Source organism: Loxodonta africana, chromosome 18 (genome assembly GCF_030014295.1).
Source record: "Loxodonta africana isolate mLoxAfr1 chromosome 18, mLoxAfr1.hap2, whole genome shotgun sequence".
Classification (NCBI taxonomy): Eukaryota; Metazoa; Chordata; class Mammalia; order Proboscidea; family Elephantidae; genus Loxodonta; species Loxodonta africana.
Genome location: NC_087359.1, coordinates 27254990 through 27274980, shown reverse-complemented (window position 1 = coordinate 27274980; position 19991 = coordinate 27254990). Strand labels below are relative to the sequence as shown.

General features: G+C 38.2%; 1 protein-coding gene across 15 annotated transcripts in view; it reads right to left on the bottom strand.

Moving 5' to 3' along the window:
- The window catches only part of BPTF (bromodomain PHD finger transcription factor), a 151385-nt gene that overhangs the window by 34575 nt on the left and 96819 nt on the right, over positions 1-19991 (bottom strand). For 9 of the 15 annotated variants that reach the window (XM_064270888.1, XM_064270886.1, XM_064270892.1 and 6 more), the window contains 7 exons: positions 13797-13947; positions 13302-13425; positions 9892-10138; positions 9365-9526; positions 8996-9147; positions 7970-8078; positions 2432-2649 (listed from right to left, as the gene is read on the bottom strand). In XM_064270888.1, the coding sequence (XP_064126958.1) occupies positions 2432-2649; positions 7970-8078; positions 8996-9147; positions 9365-9526; positions 9892-10138; positions 13302-13425; positions 13797-13947 (1163 nt within the window). The remainder of the gene's footprint in view (positions 1-2431; positions 2650-7969; positions 8079-8995; positions 9148-9364; positions 9527-9891; positions 10139-13301; positions 13426-13796; positions 13948-19991) is intronic. The other 6 variants (XM_064270896.1, XM_064270897.1, XM_010597019.3 and 3 more) reach the window with 3 other exon arrangements.

Sequence of the window (19991 nt, the reverse complement as noted above, 5' to 3'; positions counted from 1 at the left end):
ATATATACCTAAATGTATATGACAATAGCACCAGAAGGCATTTTTGTCTTTTTTATGACTTGTTTCTTTAGTTCAACACTCTATCTGTGAGATTCATCAGTGTACTTCTGAGTAGCTGCAGTTTGTTCATTTTCATTGCTGTGGCAATGTAACACACTTTATTTACCCAGCTGATTGTAGTCTGGGTTGTTCCCAGTTTTGGGCTCTATGAACATTCATGTACCTGTATCCTGGTTTCCACATGAACATGAAGTTCTCTAAGGAATGTATCTAGGACAAGAACTTCGGGGTCCTGGGCCATGCACATCATCAACTTTACTAGAGAATGCTTCCAAGTTTGCCAAGATGGCTGAATCAACACATACTCCTATCAGCAGTGTAGGAGAGTTCATTCTGCTCCATGTCCTGGTAACTTCTGGTTTTGTTGGACAATTTTAATTTATGCCAATCTCTTAGGTATATAACTTTAATATACATTTCCCTAATTATCAATAAAATTCAGGAGCATTTGGTTTTTTGAACATTACTCAATAAATCTTTCCTTATCAACCATCTACCTGTTGCTGTCGAGTCAATTCTGGCTCATAGCCACCCTAAAGGACAGAGCAGAGCTGCCCCCTATGGTTTCCAAGGACTGGCTGGTGGATTCGAACTGCCAACCTTTTGGCTGGCAGCCTGAGCTCTTAACTACTGTGCCCACCAGAGCCCCTATCAACTATCTATATAGGATCAAATTTACAATAGCAACTTGAAAGATCAGATAGGAACCTTAGTGGGCAGTGAGTTTATGCTAATGGGGGAAGACCAAGTTAGAAAAAAGAGTGAGAATGGTTGTACAACTGGAAGAATGTAATCAATGTCACTGAATTGTACATGTAGAAACTGTTAAGTTGGTGTTATGCTTTGCTGTGTATATTTTCAACAACAGAATAAACAAAATTAAAAAAAAAAAAAACAAATGCAAAAACAACAACAATAACAAAATCTCCCCTTACCAAGTTTGTTTGCTTTTTTTTCTACTAAGCTATACAGATTTTTTTCCTTCTTAATTTGTAGTAGTTCTTTATATATTCTGGCTAATATCCCTTGACTAGTTGTACTGATACGGAGCCCTGGTGGTTCAGTGGTTAAGAGCCTGGCTGCCAACAAAAATTTCAGCAGTTTGAATCTACCAGCTGCTCCCTGGAAACCCCTGGGGCAGTTCTACTCTGTCCTTTGGGTCTCTATAAGTCAGAATCAACTTGAGGACAATGGGTTTGGTTTTCATTTTTGGTTAGTTGTACCTATGCCTTCTCTCATTCTTTTCACTCCTTGTACACCGTTTTTCGATTAACTGAAGTTCTTATTTTTAATGTTGCTGAATTTAGAGGAGCCCTGGCGACGCCATGGTTAGGCCCTCGGCTGCTAATTGAAAGGTCAGCGGTTCGAACCCAAGAGTGGTTCTGCAGGAGAAAAGATTGGGCAATTTGCTCCTGTAATGATTTCAGCTTACGAAACCCTATGGGGCAGTTCTACTCTGTCTCATAGGGTTGCTATGAGTCAGAATCAACTTGACAGCACACAGCAATAATAGCTGAATTTATAAATCCTTCCTTTACGGTTAGAGTTTTCGTGTCTTGTTTAAGGAAGTCTTTCCTATGCCAAGGAGCATTTTATCTTCTACAAACATTACAGTTTTGCCCTTCACGGGTAAGCCTTTTATTCTGCTAGAACTGCATGTATGTATAGAGCGAGGTATGGGTCCAATTTCATGTTTTCCAACATATCACCATTTGCTCAGCACCATTTGCTGAAAGGCTGTCCCTTCCTCAATGACCTGCAATCATACCAAGTGTTCATGTGGGTAACTTTCTGCACACACGACTGTCTCACTGGCCTGTCTGCTTATCCTGTAGTCTGTACCTCACTATATTAATCAGTGTAGCTTTATAAATTTTGATATCAGGTTATCACATAGGGCAAACCTTTCTGCTTTATTGTTCTTTAAGTGTAACTATTGGCGGTCCTTTACACTTCCATATAAATTTTAAAATAAGCTTGTCAAGTTCCATAAAAAAACCTCTTAGAATTTTCACCAGAATTTAATTCATTTACCAGTATCGGAAGAATTGATAACTTTGTAATAGAGTCTTGCAAGGAAGTAGTTTAACATATTCTAATTTTTTTTTTTCCCATGGAAAACAGTCAACTAAAAAATTTTTGGTGGTAGAAGGGTTATCCATCTCACTGGTATAGCTCACTGTTTAAAGGACTCTAGATTACTGAGGTTTATTATATCTTACCTGAAGGGAGTATTTTTGTTTGACCCCATGAAGCAACTATTTCTTAAAATAAGTACATTTTTAAACTTACGAAAAGTACCTGTTCTTAAACTTACAGCAAGAATAAACAAGGTCACCTCTAAAATGAAATTAAAGTCATCATTACTTACATGGCCCTGTGTTAACTGAGTGAGCTGAGCCATGGTAAGCTTCACCTGGCCTTGCTGGGGCCGGGGTGGCTGCGAGGTTGGTGACTGCAGGCTTGTCGTGGACGTGCCTGATGTCAGTCCTTTCTGCCCAGGTGCTGAGGAAACAGCACTAGGGGCAGAGACTGCAGTGGAAACGGGCTGCCCTCTGATGATCTGAGTCACCACTTGTTGAGGAGTACCTAGGAAAACAGCAAAACATTCTGACTGCTTATATGTGCCTTTAGCATCGTTTTGATTTGAAATGGCTTAACACTCCAGGTTAATGTGTTCTTTTCAATTTTCAATACGACTTATGGGATACCAGTAGCCCAAGGATGCACTCAGACATATACCCACACCCAAAGGACCAACTGGTTGTCAATATGTCCATTTTCATTAAATTCACTGACAACCATTATTCAGTTCCCTCTATCTGAAGTGAAAAAACAATTAACATTCTTCCTGAGTCTGAAACGAAAATGATAATAGGTAAGAGTATGTAAAATATGACACGGATAAGGGTGCATTTCCTTAGCAATATAACATTAAAAATAAGATAATAATCTAATATATAGTTAATTCATATGAATTTTAGATAAAAAACACTGAATCTGGAATATTCTGGGCCACATGAGTTTCTCTTAACAGTTATTCTGATGAGTAGTTTAGATGAACCCATAAGGGCAAGGGCCATTATATCCTCAATACGAGGGCAGAGTGCTCAAAGAACGCTTACAAAGTAACTGCCCGAGAAGCGTCTACTCAATGAGTGAAGTTTAACTGGAGCAGCAGTGTATTCTTCTAAAAACCCGAATTTCTCATTTAATTTACTGAAACTGGAACACAAAGCAGGTGGATTCCCCCCCTGTGGAAAAGTTGCTAGGAGTAATTATTTGGTAGCTAATTTTACATTTACAATTTCCTGATTCATTATTAATTAGTAAATAACATCAAATTTCTGAAGTTTTTATGTTTGCTTCTTTTCTGTTTTCCTTCTGCGGGAAAAAAATATTCTGTGTGTTTCTTTAATGGCTGGATGGTCTTTAATATGACTGCACATGTATAAAATTGAATCTATTTTGATATTCAGACTACTTTCCCTTCTTCTTATATTATGCCATGGTGAATTCCTTGCTTAAATCTTAGTGTGCTTCTGCCTATTTCCTTAGAATAAACTCCAAAAAATATTACTGGGTTCACAGTAGGCACATAGTACTAAACTGAATGTTAGAAAGACTATACCAATTCACATTCCCACCACCTCTGAGTGTCTACTCCATCGAACTGCTGACAACTCTTGGTATCATCACTAAAGTAAACTATTCCAGCAACTGGGAAGAGTAAACATGGTATTATACTGACCGCATTTCTTCAATTACTACAGAGGGTTGGGATTTTAAACCGTTTCAAGGTATTTGTTCTTCATCTGTCAACTGTCCATACTCTCTGCCCATTTCTCTACCAAGGTATGTTTATCTTTTCATAGTGGCTTATAATTGCTTTTTATAAAGATATAAATTGCAAATATGTTTTTCCCCCATTTTGCTGTCTGCCTTTACATTTCTTTCTTTTTAAACCTATAAACCTTTTTTTTTTTTTTTTTTGTGGCCACTCTGACCATTCTTTTGGTTTTTACAAATTTTTTAGCTTTAATTACTGCCTATTATAATTCTCCTATCAGATACATCCTCCCAGGTACTATCAATAACTGATGAATCTAATCCTCCCTTCCTGATCTGTCATACAAGCTTCACATATTTAAAAAAAAAACAAAAAACACCAAACCCAGTGATACTAAAAAAAACTAAAAAAAAGTTTTTATATTAGGGTTCTTTAATTCGCTTCTGCCTGTCTAGGCTTCCTCTGTACCATGGTCCTAATTCTGGTGGCTTTATAATACGCTGTAACACCCCCCAGTGCAAGTTTCCCACCATTTCTCTTCTAAAAATTTCCTGGTTATTCTGATTCATTTATTTTTCAAGATGAATTGAAAGGCAGGACGGCGTCATGTAGTGAAGTGCTCTAACCTGAGAACCTTTGGACCCTGCATGCACTATATACCCTTGTACTGCAGATCCAGAAACAATGCATGAGATGTTATTACTCTAGGCGATCACCAGGATCATCCTAAATGCAGATGGAGAAAAGGCTGCTATTACGTGGTACAAACTGAAAGATCTGAGTCCCCTCAGAGGCACTTAGAAGGAAGGCCTGGTGATCTAGTCCCCAAAAATCAGCCATTGAAAACCCTGTGGAGGGCCGTTCTACTCTGACACACATGGGGTGCCTTGAGTGGGAATCAATTCAATAGCAAGCGGTTTCCACTGATTGACTGGATAATGGTCATTCAGATGATTCCCAATATGTACATATTAATTTACTTTTAGATTACCACCAAGATGCAAATTCAAATATTAAAAAAAGTTTTTGATTATACCTGGGCAGTCCGTGGATCTCAGTTTGAGAAAACCTAGCGTATTTTTTTAGTGGTAAGTTCCAGTGCAATCTGCACACGGTCAGACACATACCACGCACACCCTCTCCATCTCTGATCACAGCTCCTATGACTCTCCTCCTTCCCCTCCTCCCTGGGCCCTACCAGCCCCACTGGCCGCCTTGCTTTTCCTTCAATACACACGGAACACTCCCACTTCAGAGCCATTGCATCTGATGCTCCTTCTTCATGAAAAACTCTTTATCCAGATATCTGCATAGCTTTCTCACTTCCTTCAGGTCTTTATTCAAGTTTTGCCTTCTGGCTGAGTCCTTCTCTAGCCACCCTTTCCAAAGTTTCACCTCTCCTTTGCAAATCACCGCTGAGCCCCAACTCTTCAACATTCTTATCACCTTCCTTTTTAATAAGTACTCATCACTATTTAGCATACTACATATATAACTTATTTATCTGGTTACTGTCTACTTTTCCCACTGGACTATAAGCATCATGAGGGCAGGTATTTTGTCTGTGCTGTTCACAAATGTAGTCCCCTGGGCCTGGAACAGTGCCTTACACTGAAAGAATAAATGAATATCTGGACTTGGAAATCAGATCAATCTGGCTAGATCCCAGCTCTGCTGCTTAGTAGCTCAATAAGTTACTCAATATTTTGAGCCTCAATTTCTTCATCTATAAAATGAAGGTGATATTAGCACCTCCTTTATATGAAAATTAAATGAAAGCTTCTGTGCAAAGGGCTTAAAACACTCGCATAAAATAAAATGCTGAGTACACGACAGTTGCTATTAGTATTACTACTAAGAATCAATTATTTAAATGCAGACTTGGGCTAAACTACATGAAAGGAGCACTATACAGCCAGTGGCAGCAGGGCTGCAGAGTTCATTATACGAACTACACGCTAATGGGCTATTCGAGGTTTGAAGGAAGAAAAGCAGCAAAACTCTGGGGCGGGGGGCGGGGGGAGTGTATGGAAGTTACAGACTGACACATGCATATCACACAAATGCATTACCGCGGCTCTGTGTGAGGCATTAAGGGACAAAGGCGCTATGCATCTTGAGTACTACCAGTATTTTTTCTACCTGGCAATTTACTTCATTAGTTCCAAGCTTTTTGGTTTTCTATTATCATTCATTACCTAAAAGTTTTCTTTTCCCCTTTATATCAGTTACATCTTTCTTTCAGTTACCTGCCCAACTGACAGATAAAAGTTTTAAACAGGAACAGACATAATTTTATCAACTGTCTTGGTAGCATTAACTGAAATAATAAATCGTCTTTTTTTTTCTGGGGTGAATCCTGCTTAGGAATAGAAGATTGCTCCTATTTTCCCTTTTTCTAAACTATGCTATGTTTGGTATCACAATTATGCTAAATTTGTAAAATGAATGGGAAATATTATATTTTATTCCCTATATACCCTGAAACTTTTTTTTTTTTTTTTTTAATAATCACCTGTTTCCTGACAATTTTAAAGAATTTACCCATAAAACCATGAGATCTGGAATTCTTTTTTATAGGTAATACTCTGGCAACTTTTCCAATTTCTCCCCTTGATATGAGTTATTGAGACTTATACTTGACAAGCACAGTATATAATTATGTCTTTGCTATTTCACTTTCTGAGTTTGGATGGTGAGATTTCTGAAAGTCTCACAAGGCCACGTGTACACAATTCTCTTCATATTTTTAAAAAGCTGTATTTTTATAGTACTTTCGTACTCCTAATTCTGCGAATTAGTGTTCTGCTCCCTTTTCTCAAGATCAGACGTGCAAATGAATGGTCTGTTTTAAAAATTTTTGCCTTTTCTGTTTTCTCATTATCATTACTTTTGGTTTTATTTCCTCCCTCTTGTTTTCTGTGAAGACTTGTTTTATATATTTTTCTAACTTCCGATTAGTTAAGTTTTTAAGAATACAGGGGTCTTGTCTCGTTTACTGTTTCTCAACCATGTAAAATAGCTGCTCAAATATTTGTTGAATGAATGAATATGAATTTCCCTCTGAGTTCAGCTTTGGCAACACGGCTTAAAGCAGCTATCTGATAATTTGTTTGCAATTACACATTGATGTTTCTTACCAAAAAGTTACTTGTGAGAGCATATGTATGTAAATTTCCAAATAAATAGTTTATTAGCATAAATATCTTAATATTAATTTCTAGCTTTACTACAATGTGGTCAAAGACCACATATAATTCTGCCATTTGGACATTATTAACGTTTTATCTATGCTCATTGTATGACCAAGTAGTAGTCCATAAATATCTAATAAAATGCAAATTCCTGAAGATACAAAACTTAATATATAGTCTATTTCTGGTGTATTATGCTTCCGTTAATAATTAAAGTGATTTATACATTTTACTGTTATCTTATTTTAGTTCATAAAGATTTAAGATTGCACATTCATTGCAACTTTTATCTATAAGCCAGTAACTTTTTTTTGGCACTGAATTCACTCTATCTAATATCAGTAGGGCTGTTCTTGTTCTTTTTTCTGTCTTTATTTCATGTATCTTTGCCCATCTTTTTATTTTTTACTTTTTGTGATAGTTTGATTTTATGCATGCTTCTCATAAATGCATAGTGGGATTTTTTTTTTTACTGTATCTTTACAGTCTTCAACTTTTAATATAGGAGTTTTAACTTATTCACATTAGTTGTGACAAATGACAGGTCTGGCATTGCCTTTGTAGTCCTGTTTTATGCTTTGTGTTTTATAGTTGTATCCTTGATTTTCTCCTCATCTTTTGCCATATAGACTGTTTCCTTTGCTCATTCTCTTTACTCCAATGATGTGAATGCTATATATTTCATTTATTAGAGGTTTTTTGTTTGTTTGATTTTAATAATTTTAACAAGCCTACCTGAACCTATTTTTCTCTTATTGGCAATGCCAAGATGAAATAGTATCTATGGATGCATCCCACAATGGATTAGAAATTTAGTATACTTTGAAGTATTAATTCAACTTGGTATTTTCTATAATACAGGGTATTATAGGTGTCCTAGCTTGGTCATTTAAATGCAAAATGATAACACTGGGTGGACGAATACCTGGCTGCACCATCACAGGTGTTCGAATAATTGCCTTTCCTAGTGTTGACTGTTGGAGTGGTGTTCTAATCACCGTCATACCAGGGCGGATCTGAGGCCCTGTGATTACCTATAAATGATACAAAGGACAATGCATTAAAATGTTTTTAGAAGACTAAAGCAGGTTGGACTTAGAATACAAGATCTTTATACATTCTATATTGATAAAAATGTCTACAGACATGACATACGTTCTTGGACATTACATTTTAAATTTTATTAAGCATCAGAATAAAGACGGAATTTTGGGAGGAGAAAATTTAATTCAGATGAGATCATATGAAATTCTCTGCCACTGATACCAAGAACAGCCTACAGACAAAAAAGAAGGAATAAAACCCTGCAAGGTTCTGCTCTAACACCACCATAGCTGCTTGCAGGAAATCGTTGAGTTCTACTTTCTCTAAGCTGTAATCCATAGCTGTAACCCAGAGAACAGCAGAATAAGATCAGAAACCCAATGTTCTTTTATAGTTTTAAAAGGGAAACTACTGAGCCCATTATTCTCAATTTTACACTTAGGTTCAAAAACTTTATATCTTTCCCTTAATACTAGTGCCAGGGAAATGCTGGATCTAATATGTGTACATATCAGCTGGTTAAAAAACTAGTTTTACTCCTGTGGATTGCATTTTTCATTCTATTTCTTAACTTGGGTTCACAGCATGTTTCCTTGGGTGGTCTAGTGCTGTCCACTGTTTTATAGAAGCAAATTTTCTTTATAAAAATCTTAACAAGCAATTCTTACTATTCATAAACTATACTAACATGCAATTAACTAAATGTTAATAGTTAATATTTTGTGTATCATTTTTTTACTTATCAGAAATATTACAAATAGATTGTTTCCAAATCAATACTTTGTCACAGATTAAGCAACAGGCAAGGAAAATTTAGAAGCTAGATCAATCCTGGAAGAGGCCATTCTGAAAACTTCCCCTGAGGGGCTCAACACTTCAGAACAAAGCGAGTCTGCAGAGTTCTTACTTGGGAAGAGCTTGTGGTTCCTCCAGAGCCAGAGGTGTTGGGCCTAATGGTGACGGTCGCTGTCCTGGGCTGGAATGAAGTAAAGGTTTGCTGGCTTGTACCTGTACTAGATGGAATGATACCCAGGACTTTCTGCTGTACTTGAACAACACCTTAAAAAAAGATTAAGAAATAGTTAATAAATACCCCTTTAGTTAAAAGCATTACATGTTGGTCGGTTTCTGAGGAGAAACTACGTGTGGTAGGGTTTTAAAGTGGACTACATAGAATGTGAGATCTGAGGACTGAAATCAGTGAAAAGGAAATGAAAAATAATGGCAACAGTATGATCTGGCAAATGTGAATTAAAAGTCCTCACATTTCCCTTACCTCCTTGTGTTGCTGGCACATTTACAGCGACAATCTTGCTGTTTGCAGGAAGTGGCAGTTTGGTAATTACTTTTCCTGCCATAGTGACTGGATTGCCTGTAATTTGGAACGTCTGACCTGTGCTGGCAATGGTTGTAGCAGATGTGGCAGCTGTGCTGGTGGCTAATGGGGTATAAGACATTTATTAAGCTTTAGATTTAAAATAACCAGCAACGTAGTGACTTCTAGGATGGGTACCAATGCATGAAATGTGACTCATTTTGTATTTTTAAGAAAAACATTCCTCTCCACTCAAGGTCCGTGAACTATGTAAATGTTGAGAGTGAAATAATGTAAGAGAGGAGATTCACTAATGTTATATTATGAATATTATCTGGGAAAAAACCAACTGTTAGAGCTTGTTTGGTCAATCAGCTGCAGAAGAAAAACAATTTTCTAAAGAGACGTTTCATTTCAGTAAGTAAAAGACAGAAATTTCTCTCTTTTTTGGATGGAAGGCGATCTTCTATTTAATCCTGGCTGCGTACCTGAATTTGACTGGCCTTGCTTAACCCACGTAGCAAAGGTTTGGTGGAAGTTCTTGTTTTGCTGGAATGTTACTGCAGCCGGAGAGCCAACTTTAGTAGTTAGGACCATTTTAGCTCCAGGTGCAACTGAGCCACTTATGGGGGCCACCATAACTTTCTGTGCTGGAGAGATGGTACTGGTTGTACTGTTTGTTGGGGAAGTAGTGGAAGCTGCAATTACTGTAGGTTTCTGCTGCTCCAGTCGTTTCTAGAAAATTCAGGAAGAGAAAACATGAACCAAAATAGTTCTAAATAAAAATACTGTTCCGCAAGAAGTCCAGCCATAATTTCTCTCAACCTAAGAAACTGTTTACACTGAATTTCTAAAATATTTTACTTCTGAAAATATGCCTATGTAGGTTTACCACTGAATTTAATTTCCTGATGAAAGCAAAATTTTCATGGCTTTACACCATGTGTATTTTATAAAGGTGCAAAGTTGTTCAAAACAGAAAAATTTAAATGTCGTGTTTTTCCAGTTTGTACAAATATCCAGGCTTTCAGACTGAAAATATAAGAGATGTGGGCAATCTTACTGGAGACAGGAACACCTTGCTGCTCAGTGGAGGGATTTATAGCAGATACCAAATGACGGAGGCTGCAAAAAGCTTTCCGTTTTACTAGAATATTAGTTTATCCAGCCAAAGAGAACCTGTCAGTCATTTATATCTCTATTCAAGTTAGCAAACCTGCAATCAGGCAAGCTGAACATTGTTGGTAGTGTCGTTAGGTGCCATCGAGTTAATTCCGACCCATAGTGACCCTATGTACAACAGAACGAAACACTGCCCGGTCCTTTACCATCCTCACAATCCTTGTTATGCTTGAGTCCATTGTTGAAGCCACTGTGTCAGTCCACCTCTACGTTACCAAGCATGATGTCCTTCTCCAGGGACTGGTCCCTCCTGATAACACGTCCAAAGTATGTGAGACGCAGTCTCGCTATCCTTGCTGAACGTTATAAAACAATATGTCTAGATTTCTCATATTATTTAATTCAAACATGTTTGCAGAAAAATACTTTAGACTATTTTATACAGAGTAGTATAATCTAAGGAGCCCTGGTAGCGCAGTGGTTAAGAACTTGGCTGTTAACCAAAAGATTTGGCAGTTCGAATCCATTAGCTGTTCCCTGGAAACCCTATGGAGCAGTTCTACTCTGTCCTACAGGGTTGCTATGAGTCGGAATGGACTCCATGATAATCTGATCTTTATGATAGGATAATCTGATCTTTCAGACTACAGGCCCATTAAAGATCATTTGCATATCTTTTTATTTATTATAGATTGCTGAGATTATCTAACACCTTTTCAACAATGGTCTGAAGAGTAACAGCTAACAGGTCTAACAACAACAGGTGAGATTTACTGCACATATGCTGGCAGATGCTTTACCTTCCTATCTTATTTAATGCTCATACCAACCTGATGAGGTTGCTGGTATTATTGCCACTTTAAAAACAAGGAAACTAAGGTTTAGGGAACTTTCGTAACTTGCCCGAGGCCACTGAACTAGTTAATCGTAGAGCTAGGACCTGTGCTAAGATCAGATTCCAATGCTGAACTATCTCCTGCCATTGCAAACTGACAATGAATGACATCACACACAATTTTTTTAGGACTACTTTTGTACACACTGTGTATACCTGAATATAATGTGAGGTGAGCCCTGGCAGTGCAGCAGTAGTTAAGAGCTCGACTGCTAACCAGAAGGTCAGCAGTTTGAATCCACCAGCCGCTCCCTGGAAACCCTACAGGGCAGTTCTCCTCTGTCCTACAGGTTGCTATGAGCTGGAACTGACCTGATGGCAACAGGTTTTAATGTGCGGTATTTCACGTAACAATTCCTCATAAGAAAGGGAGTTTCGTTTTGAATATTTAGGGATGTCACCTGATTGAATCAGCAGAAAAAGGAGGCAAAGAAAGTGAAGACATGTTTAGTAGTTATTTCCTGGGGCTATGACTTCAAAACTGGAAGTGTCAGATATCTTTTTAAATAAGCCTTTCGAAGAAATTTTAAAAAGCAATACATTAAGTGACGACATTGTAGAGATGACAAAACACGCCCATAAGATGAAAAACAAAACAAACGGCCAATTGTTGCATGAATTGAGACATGCGTTTTGGGATAAATTTCCAGTGGCAGCATCATACATAGAATTCAAAGGTTCTGTTATCTCAAACAACTATGATTTAAGAGAAGATAACGACCTACAGTAAACTGAGGTCAAAAATACATAAGAATTTGGAAAAAAATTTTACAAAATGTGAGAGGAAAAAAGTAGATTGAGATGAATACTTTATAAACATGTGATTTTAAAAGAGTTATGTGTAACTCAGCTAATAACATTATAAATAGACATGTACTTATTTCATCTATATTCTACAAGTTTACATATTCAAGTTGACTATTTTGCAGTTATCTTCCCAATGGAAAAATGGATAATTGTCTTTGATTTAGGTCCCTAATACTTAAGCACATAGGGTACATTTACATTAAAAATAATACGTTCAAGGAGATGCTAAGTATGTGAAGGCAATACAATGAAAAAAGGAGCCAAAAGAAAGTCTTAAGTATGTGAATTTTGAAATATGAAAGGAGCTCTGGATACCAACTTTATGCTGGGCCAGAAATTTTATCACTTTTATCTTGCTAATCATGATCTCCTCCAACAACCAGAATTTGGACAGGTAAGAAACCATCAGTAGCTTTATGATCAGCAATTACACCAAACTCTTAGAGAGTTTTATGTACAATTTGCTTTTTCATAGACTACAGAGCTTTTTCAAGGAGCCCTGGTGGAGAAGTGGGTAGCGATCAACTATTAACTGAAAGGTGGGTGCTTCGAAACCACCACTGCTCCACAGGAGAAAGATGTGGCAGCCTGCTTCCATAAGGATTTACGGCCTTGGAAACCCTATGCGGTCACTAAGAGTTGGAATCGACTCAGTGGCAGTGGGTTTGGCTTGGACAGAGCTTCTTCAGTTTGGAATTTTGCAGGAAAAAATTATTTTTAGAAACTACCCTCTGAATTATAAAGATAATAAGAGAAATCTTAAACACTGCTTTCCAAATACATATGCTTTTTGCAAAACCACAGCTTAGTGTATCCACAGAGCTATTTTCCAGCAATGAAAATGAGATATATGGAAAATACAGCGATGGTCGAACAACATGGTGAACGGAATAAATATTACTGAGCTGTACAAGAGTGGAGAAATGGCAGATGTTCTGCTACCTATATACTTACCACCACAAAAAGCAAACACACAGACACACAAACACACACAACGAATGTGCTTTTGGTGTGCATGAATTTGGTCAAAAATGTAAGTTCGTTGCCAGGTGGGACTAGTACCAAATCCCCCACCTGCTGGGCAGCCAACAGCTGCTGTTTTAGCTGGACCTCCACTTGGGCCTTGAAGTCCTCTGCTTTCTTCTGTTCACTAACCTTAGCCTGTTGCTCGACTGCCTGGGCCTTTTCTTTCTCCACTCTGCAGGTGAAAAAGGAGAATCTTATTAGACACTACCCTACTAGGCATCTGACAGCTAATTACTATATGTGAAATCTAGCTGACTTTCCCATAATGCAAAGGTGAGATTGTTTTGATTAAAAACAAGAAATTTAAATTAAGATAATTAGATAACACATTAAAAATTAGGAATAGGGTCTTAATGAACTATATACATCTAGCACCTAAAATTAAAAGGTGAAATAAAATTAACTAGGACATACTGAATGAATTTATAATAAAAACTTATAACTAGGACATACTGATTTAATTATATCATTGAACTGATAATTCTTTAATTCTCAAGTGATAAAATCTTCATACCTCTGATCACGTAGTAACCGTTTCCTTACCTCTCAGCAAATGCCCTGATCTCCCATAATTCCAACTCTTCTTCGGCTACCCAGGTTTCGATAATAACAGGGCCAGTTTGCTTAGGTGTTTCTGGTCTCTTTGGCCGCAATGCACTGGATCGAAGGCCTTTCCTCTGAGGTGTAGGTGTTTCTTTGGAAAAGAAATCAGAGTATTTTAAGCAATGTAGCTTCTAAAGATAGTACTCCTGGCATCTCCTCTCATACCATGAAAAGCAGGGGTTGGCCAATTTTCTTAAAAGATCAAAACCAAACCCAAACCCATTGCGTTCAAGTCATTTATGATTCATAGAGACCCTGCAGAACAGAGTTGAACTGCCCCCAGAGGATTTCCAAGGCTATAAACCTTTACGTAAGCAGGCTATTGAACCATCATCAACTTTTCTATTACCAGCCAAGCACTTTAACCACTGCGCAACCAGGGCTCCCTTGTAATGGGCCAGATGATAAATATTTTAGACTTTGTGTGCTGGATGCTCCCTATTGCAATTATTCAACTCTGCCCTTATATTCTGAAAGGAACCAAAGACAATATGTAAATGAATAAGTGTAGCTGTGTTCTAATCAAACTATTTACTGAGCAGGCTAAGGCTCGTGGGCCGTGATATGCTCCATCAATGATATAAAAGGCCCCTGAGCCTGTTCCCTTTGGCTGGAACACTCCTCCTAAGCCCGAACTCCCCCTTTCACTTGACTAACACTTATTTATCTATTAGGGGACAACGTGGATACAACTTCCTACTAGAAGTCTAATGAATTCCTTCCACTGTTGGGTTGCATGTCTTTGCCATGTACAACTATGGCAATATGTGCTTCCCCACCACAGCACTGAGAAGGGGGATTTGAGTTACTAATACACAGCTGAGATCTGAAGTAAATAAGAATAGGTGTTGTTGTTGCTGGACGCCGTCAAGCCGGTTCTGACTCATAGTAACCCCACACACAACATAACGAAACACTGCCTGGTCCTGCACCATCCTCACAATCGTTGCTATGTTTCAGCCCATTGTTGCAGTCATTGTGTCAGTCCATCTCATTGAGGGTCTTCCTCTTTTTCAGTGACCCTCTACTTTACCAAGCATGATGTCCTTCTCCAGGGATTGGTTCCTCCTGATAACATGTCCAAAGTACGTAAGATGAAATCTCACTGTCCTCTCTTCTAAGGAGCATTCTGTCTGTACTTCTTCCAAGACAGGTTTGTTCGTTCTTCCGGCAGTTCATGGTATATTCAAATATAACACCATAATTTAAAGGCATCCATTTTTCTTTGGTCTTCCTTATTCATTATACAGCTTTCACATGCATACGAGGCGGCAAAAATAACATGGCTTCGGTCAGGTGCATCTTAGCCCTCAAAGTGACATCTTTGCTTCTTGACACTTTAAAGAGGTCTTTTGCAGCAAATCTGCCCAACGCTTCTTGACTCCTGCTTCCATGGGCATTGATTGTGGATCCAAGTAAAATGAAATCCTTGACAACTTCAGTGTTATCTCTGTTTATCATGATGCTCCTTACTGGTCCAACTGTGAGAATTTTTGTTTTCTTTATGTTGAGGTATAATCTATACTAAAGGCTGTAGTCTTCAATCTTCATCAGTAAGTCCTTCAAGTCTTCTTCACTTTCAGCAAGCAAGGTTGTGTCATCTGCATATCGCAGGTTGTTAATGAGTTTTCCTCTAATCTTGATCCCAAGTTCTTCATATAGTGCAGCTCCTTGGGTTATCTGCTCAGCACACAGACTGAGTAAGTATGGTGAAAGGATACAAGCTTGATGCATACCTTTCCTGATTTTAAACCATACAGTACCCCCTTGTTCTGTTCAAACGACTGTCTCTTGGTCTATATGCAGGTTCCTCTTGAGCACAGTTAAGTGCTCTGGAATTCCCATTCTTTGCAATGTTAACCATAATTTGCTATGATCCAGAGTCAAGTGCCTTTGCATAGTCAATAAAACATGGGTAAACATCTTTCTGGTATTCTCTGCTTTCAGCCAAGATGCATCTGACATCAGCAATGACATCCCTCATTCCATGTCCTCTTCTGAATCTGGCTTGAATTTCTAGCAGTTCCCGGTCACTGTACTGTTGCAAGCACTTCTGAATAATCTTCAGCAAAATTTTACTTGCATGTGATATTAATGATATCATTTGATAATTTCTGCATTTTGTTGGATCACCTTTCTTTGGAATGGGAACAAATATGAATCTCTTCCAGTCAGTTGGTCAGGTAGCTATCTTCCAAATTTCTTGGCATAGACGAGTGAGCAACTTCAGCGCCGCATCCGCTTGGTTGAAACATCTCAGTTGGTATTCATTCAATTCCTGGGGCCTTGTTTTTCTGCCAATGCCTTCAGTGCAGCTTGGACTTCTTCCTTCAATACCACCGGTTCTTGATCATATGCTACATCCTGAAATGGCTGAATGTCACCCAATCCTTTTTGGCACGGTGACTCTGTGTTTTCCCTCCATCATCTTTTGATGCTTCCTGCGTTGTTAAATATTTTGCCCATAGAATTCTTTAATATGGCAACTTGAGGCTTGAATTTTTTCTCCAGTTCTTTCAGCTTGAGAAATGTCAAGTGTATTCCTCTTTTTTGGTTTTCTAACTCCAGGTCTTTGCACATTTCTTTGTAATACTTTACTTTGTCTTTCTGAGCCGCCCTTTGAACTTGTGTTTAGCTCTTTTACTTCATCATTTCAAAATGAGAAGAAACAGCTGCAAATATCCATTAATAATCAGAACACGGAATGTATGAAGTACGAATCTAGGAAAGTTGGACAATTTCAAGAATGAAATGGAACATTTGCAAATCAATATCCTGGATGTTAGTGAGCTGAACTGGATGGGTATTGGCCATTTTGAATTGGACAGTCATATGGTCTCCTATGCCAGGAATGACAAATTGAACAGCGTCGCATTCATTGTCAAAAAGAACATTTCAAGACCTGTTCTGAAGTACGATGTTGTCAGTGATAGGATAATATCCATATGCCTACAAGAAAGACCTGTTAGTAGTCTATTACTTAAATTTAGCACCAGCCACAAATGCCAAAGATGAGGAAACTGAAGATTTTTACCAACTTCTGCAGTCTGAAATTGATCAAACATGCAATCAAGATGCATTGATAATTACTGGTGATTGGAACACAAAAGTTGGAAACAATAAGAAGGATCAGTAGTTGGAAAATACAGCGTTGGTGACAGAAACATTGCCAGAGATTGCATGATAGAATTTTGCAAGACCAACGACCTATTCATTGGAAATACCTTTTTTCAACAACATAAACAGCATCTATACACATGGACCTCACCAGATGGAATAAACAGGAATCAAATCGACTACATCTGTAGGAAAAGATGATGGAGAAGTTCAATATTTGTCAGAATAAAGCCAGGGGCTGACTGTGGAACAGGCCATCAGTTGCTCATAAGCAAGTTCAAGTTGAAGAAAAAAACAAGTCCGTGAGAGCCAAAATACATCCTTGAGTATATCCTACCTGAATTTAGAAACCATTTCAAGAGCAGATTTGGTACACAGAACATTAATGACTGAAGACCAAATGAGTTGTGGGATGACATCAAGGATCTCATACATGAAAGAATACGGCTGGGAATCGAACCCAGGTCTCCTGCATGGAAGGCGAAAATTCTGCCACTGAACCACCACTGCCTTTTTAGAAGAACATCCAGGAAAAATCAGAAAGCACTGACATGTCAGGGCCATCTTATATCTACAAAGATGCTGTTAACTGTTTAGAATTTTTGCCAAGTTTGGTGAATTCATCTGTTTTCGTAGAGTGTATAAATTCTTTTAGGAATACTCTTCGAATACCAATGACCAAACAGAATGAAAAGCAACAATAAAAAAGTTTCTAGGTGATGGAAAAAAAAGGAGAGATAACACCTCCTAATGAGGTTGAAGCACTGAACATTCCCTTATGTTCAGGGAATGGGGAAGCAATAGAAGCACAGGAAAGTGAAACAGCAGTAGGACGTAGGTTGTACGAAGTGATATAAGCCAAAGAAAACTAATTCAAGGAGACTGCAATGGTCTGTACTGAAGGTTGTAGGGTCAAGGAGATTGAACACTCACTGGGAACACCTTCTCCCATCTGGGTCTCTGAAAATCAACTGTGCTGTCTATTCCTGTGCCAGGACAACATTGTTTTAATTATCCTACTATTTCACCATCTAATAGGACAAGTACTCTCTATGGTCTTCTTTCCCAAAAAGGCTATTCTCAGTCATTTATTCTTTTTTTTTTTTTAAGCCATTCCCACATATATTCCCTAGATTACTGTTTGTATACATTAGAAAATTCAAGCAGTCCTTTTGGAGTGTAGCCGTAGTGTACCTCCTGATGGGTCAGGCCTAGAAGCAAAAATGGGTGGTGGGGGTGGGTCCTGGGGACATTCCACAATGTTTTTGCAAGGCATCTGCCTCAGGTAACACTCCAACTGCAGCTGCCTCAGGCAATGTCCCAAGCAATGCCTCAAGCAAGGACTCCTAAGAGCCATCTGGGTTAATCTAACCAGACTGGGCGGGGGGGGGGGGGGGGGGGGAGCTGGTTTTACTGGTAAAGGTGATTTAGTATACAAAGCTGGGTTAATCTCTTCAGATGGGATGGAAGGGCTGGTTCTACTGCCAAGGGTGATTCAACAGAATTTAGAGGCTCAATGTCCCAGGCTTAATCTATATCTGCTCATATATGCCTGTCCCAATTTTCAGGATCCCATGTCTTCCCAATCAATGCCCTCATTTTAACTTCAGACACCTTTTGAGGTTGAGGATTCAATTGGTATTGCAATTCAGCCATCCTTAGGATAAAACTCTGGGTTTGGTTTTCAGCAGTATCAGGTCTGTTACTACCAAAAATAAGGCTTTTTTTTAGGGCACAAACAGCAACTTTCAGATCCTTTGTGTAGAGGCTGAACTGGACTCTGAAGCCCTGAGCTCATCCTTTTCTCTCTTCACTTGGTCTAGTGGAAGAAAGTAGGACCATCCAGCCAGATTCATTTTACTTGTCAATTTGACAAAAATTTTGAAAGGTATCAAATATAAAATTACCCAGAGGTATCTCCCTCACAAATATCTGATCCAATGGTAGTGATACACTGCATATCTCTTTCACCACATCACACCACGGATTAACAGTGCCCTCTTTACTTCCAGAAATGGAGTCATGAGGCCTTTCTTCCAAGAAACCTCTGGATAGACTCTAATCTCCAAACTTTAGGTTGGCAGTCAAGTGTGTTAACCTTTTGCACCACCCAGAGACTCTGTCATTTACACAGCCCTCCTTAAACCTCTAAATTCCCTTCTTGCCATCACTTCTTTGCTGTTTTCTTTGTCCTAATTTTCTCCCTCCTCCAAAACCAAAATCCATTCTGACTTATAGCGACCCTATAGGGTAGAGAACTGCCCCATAGGGTTTCTAGGGCTGTAATCTTTATGGAAGTGGTCATTTATTCTTCAAGATGAATTTTCAAGTTAATTTGATCAAGTTTCAAAAACTAAGTTGATAAATTTGAGAAGAATTAACTTCTATAAAATAGTAAGTTTCTAAAGACACCGTTTTCTTCTGACACATTTTTAAATACATTTTTTCCTTAAATTTTTTAACTGCTCATACAAAGTCAAATTTTGGCTTCCATATATTTATATATCCTGAATCTATACATCTTACTGAACTCTTTTTAGTGTTAATAGTTCTAGTTTTTGTAAATTTTCTAGGCAGAAATTCATAATTATCTGCAAAATAGTTTTAATCTTGCTCCCTTTCCTCCAGTATTTACCACTTATTAATCTTTCTTATCATACTACAATTTAAATTAATGCTTAATGGTATTACAATGATTTAACCTTTTCTTTGCTTCCTTAAGAATAGAGGCTGGATCTTACTCTCCTAAGTATTTGTCACCCAGAGCCTGTTATTTAGGCGCTCTATGAATGTTCCCTGAAAAACTCTTTGTCTCTTAGATTATTTCTACCTTGAATACTACGGTATTTCACAACAGCTTTAACCACTGAATCACCAAACCTTTGCTGACCACTTCTGTGTCAGACTCTGTGCCACACACAGTGAACCACAAACACGGTGGCTGCCTTCTGGGAGCTAATGGTCTAGTGTCAATCACTGAACCACATCTTAATTACAAGAGCTATTATTATAGCTCTT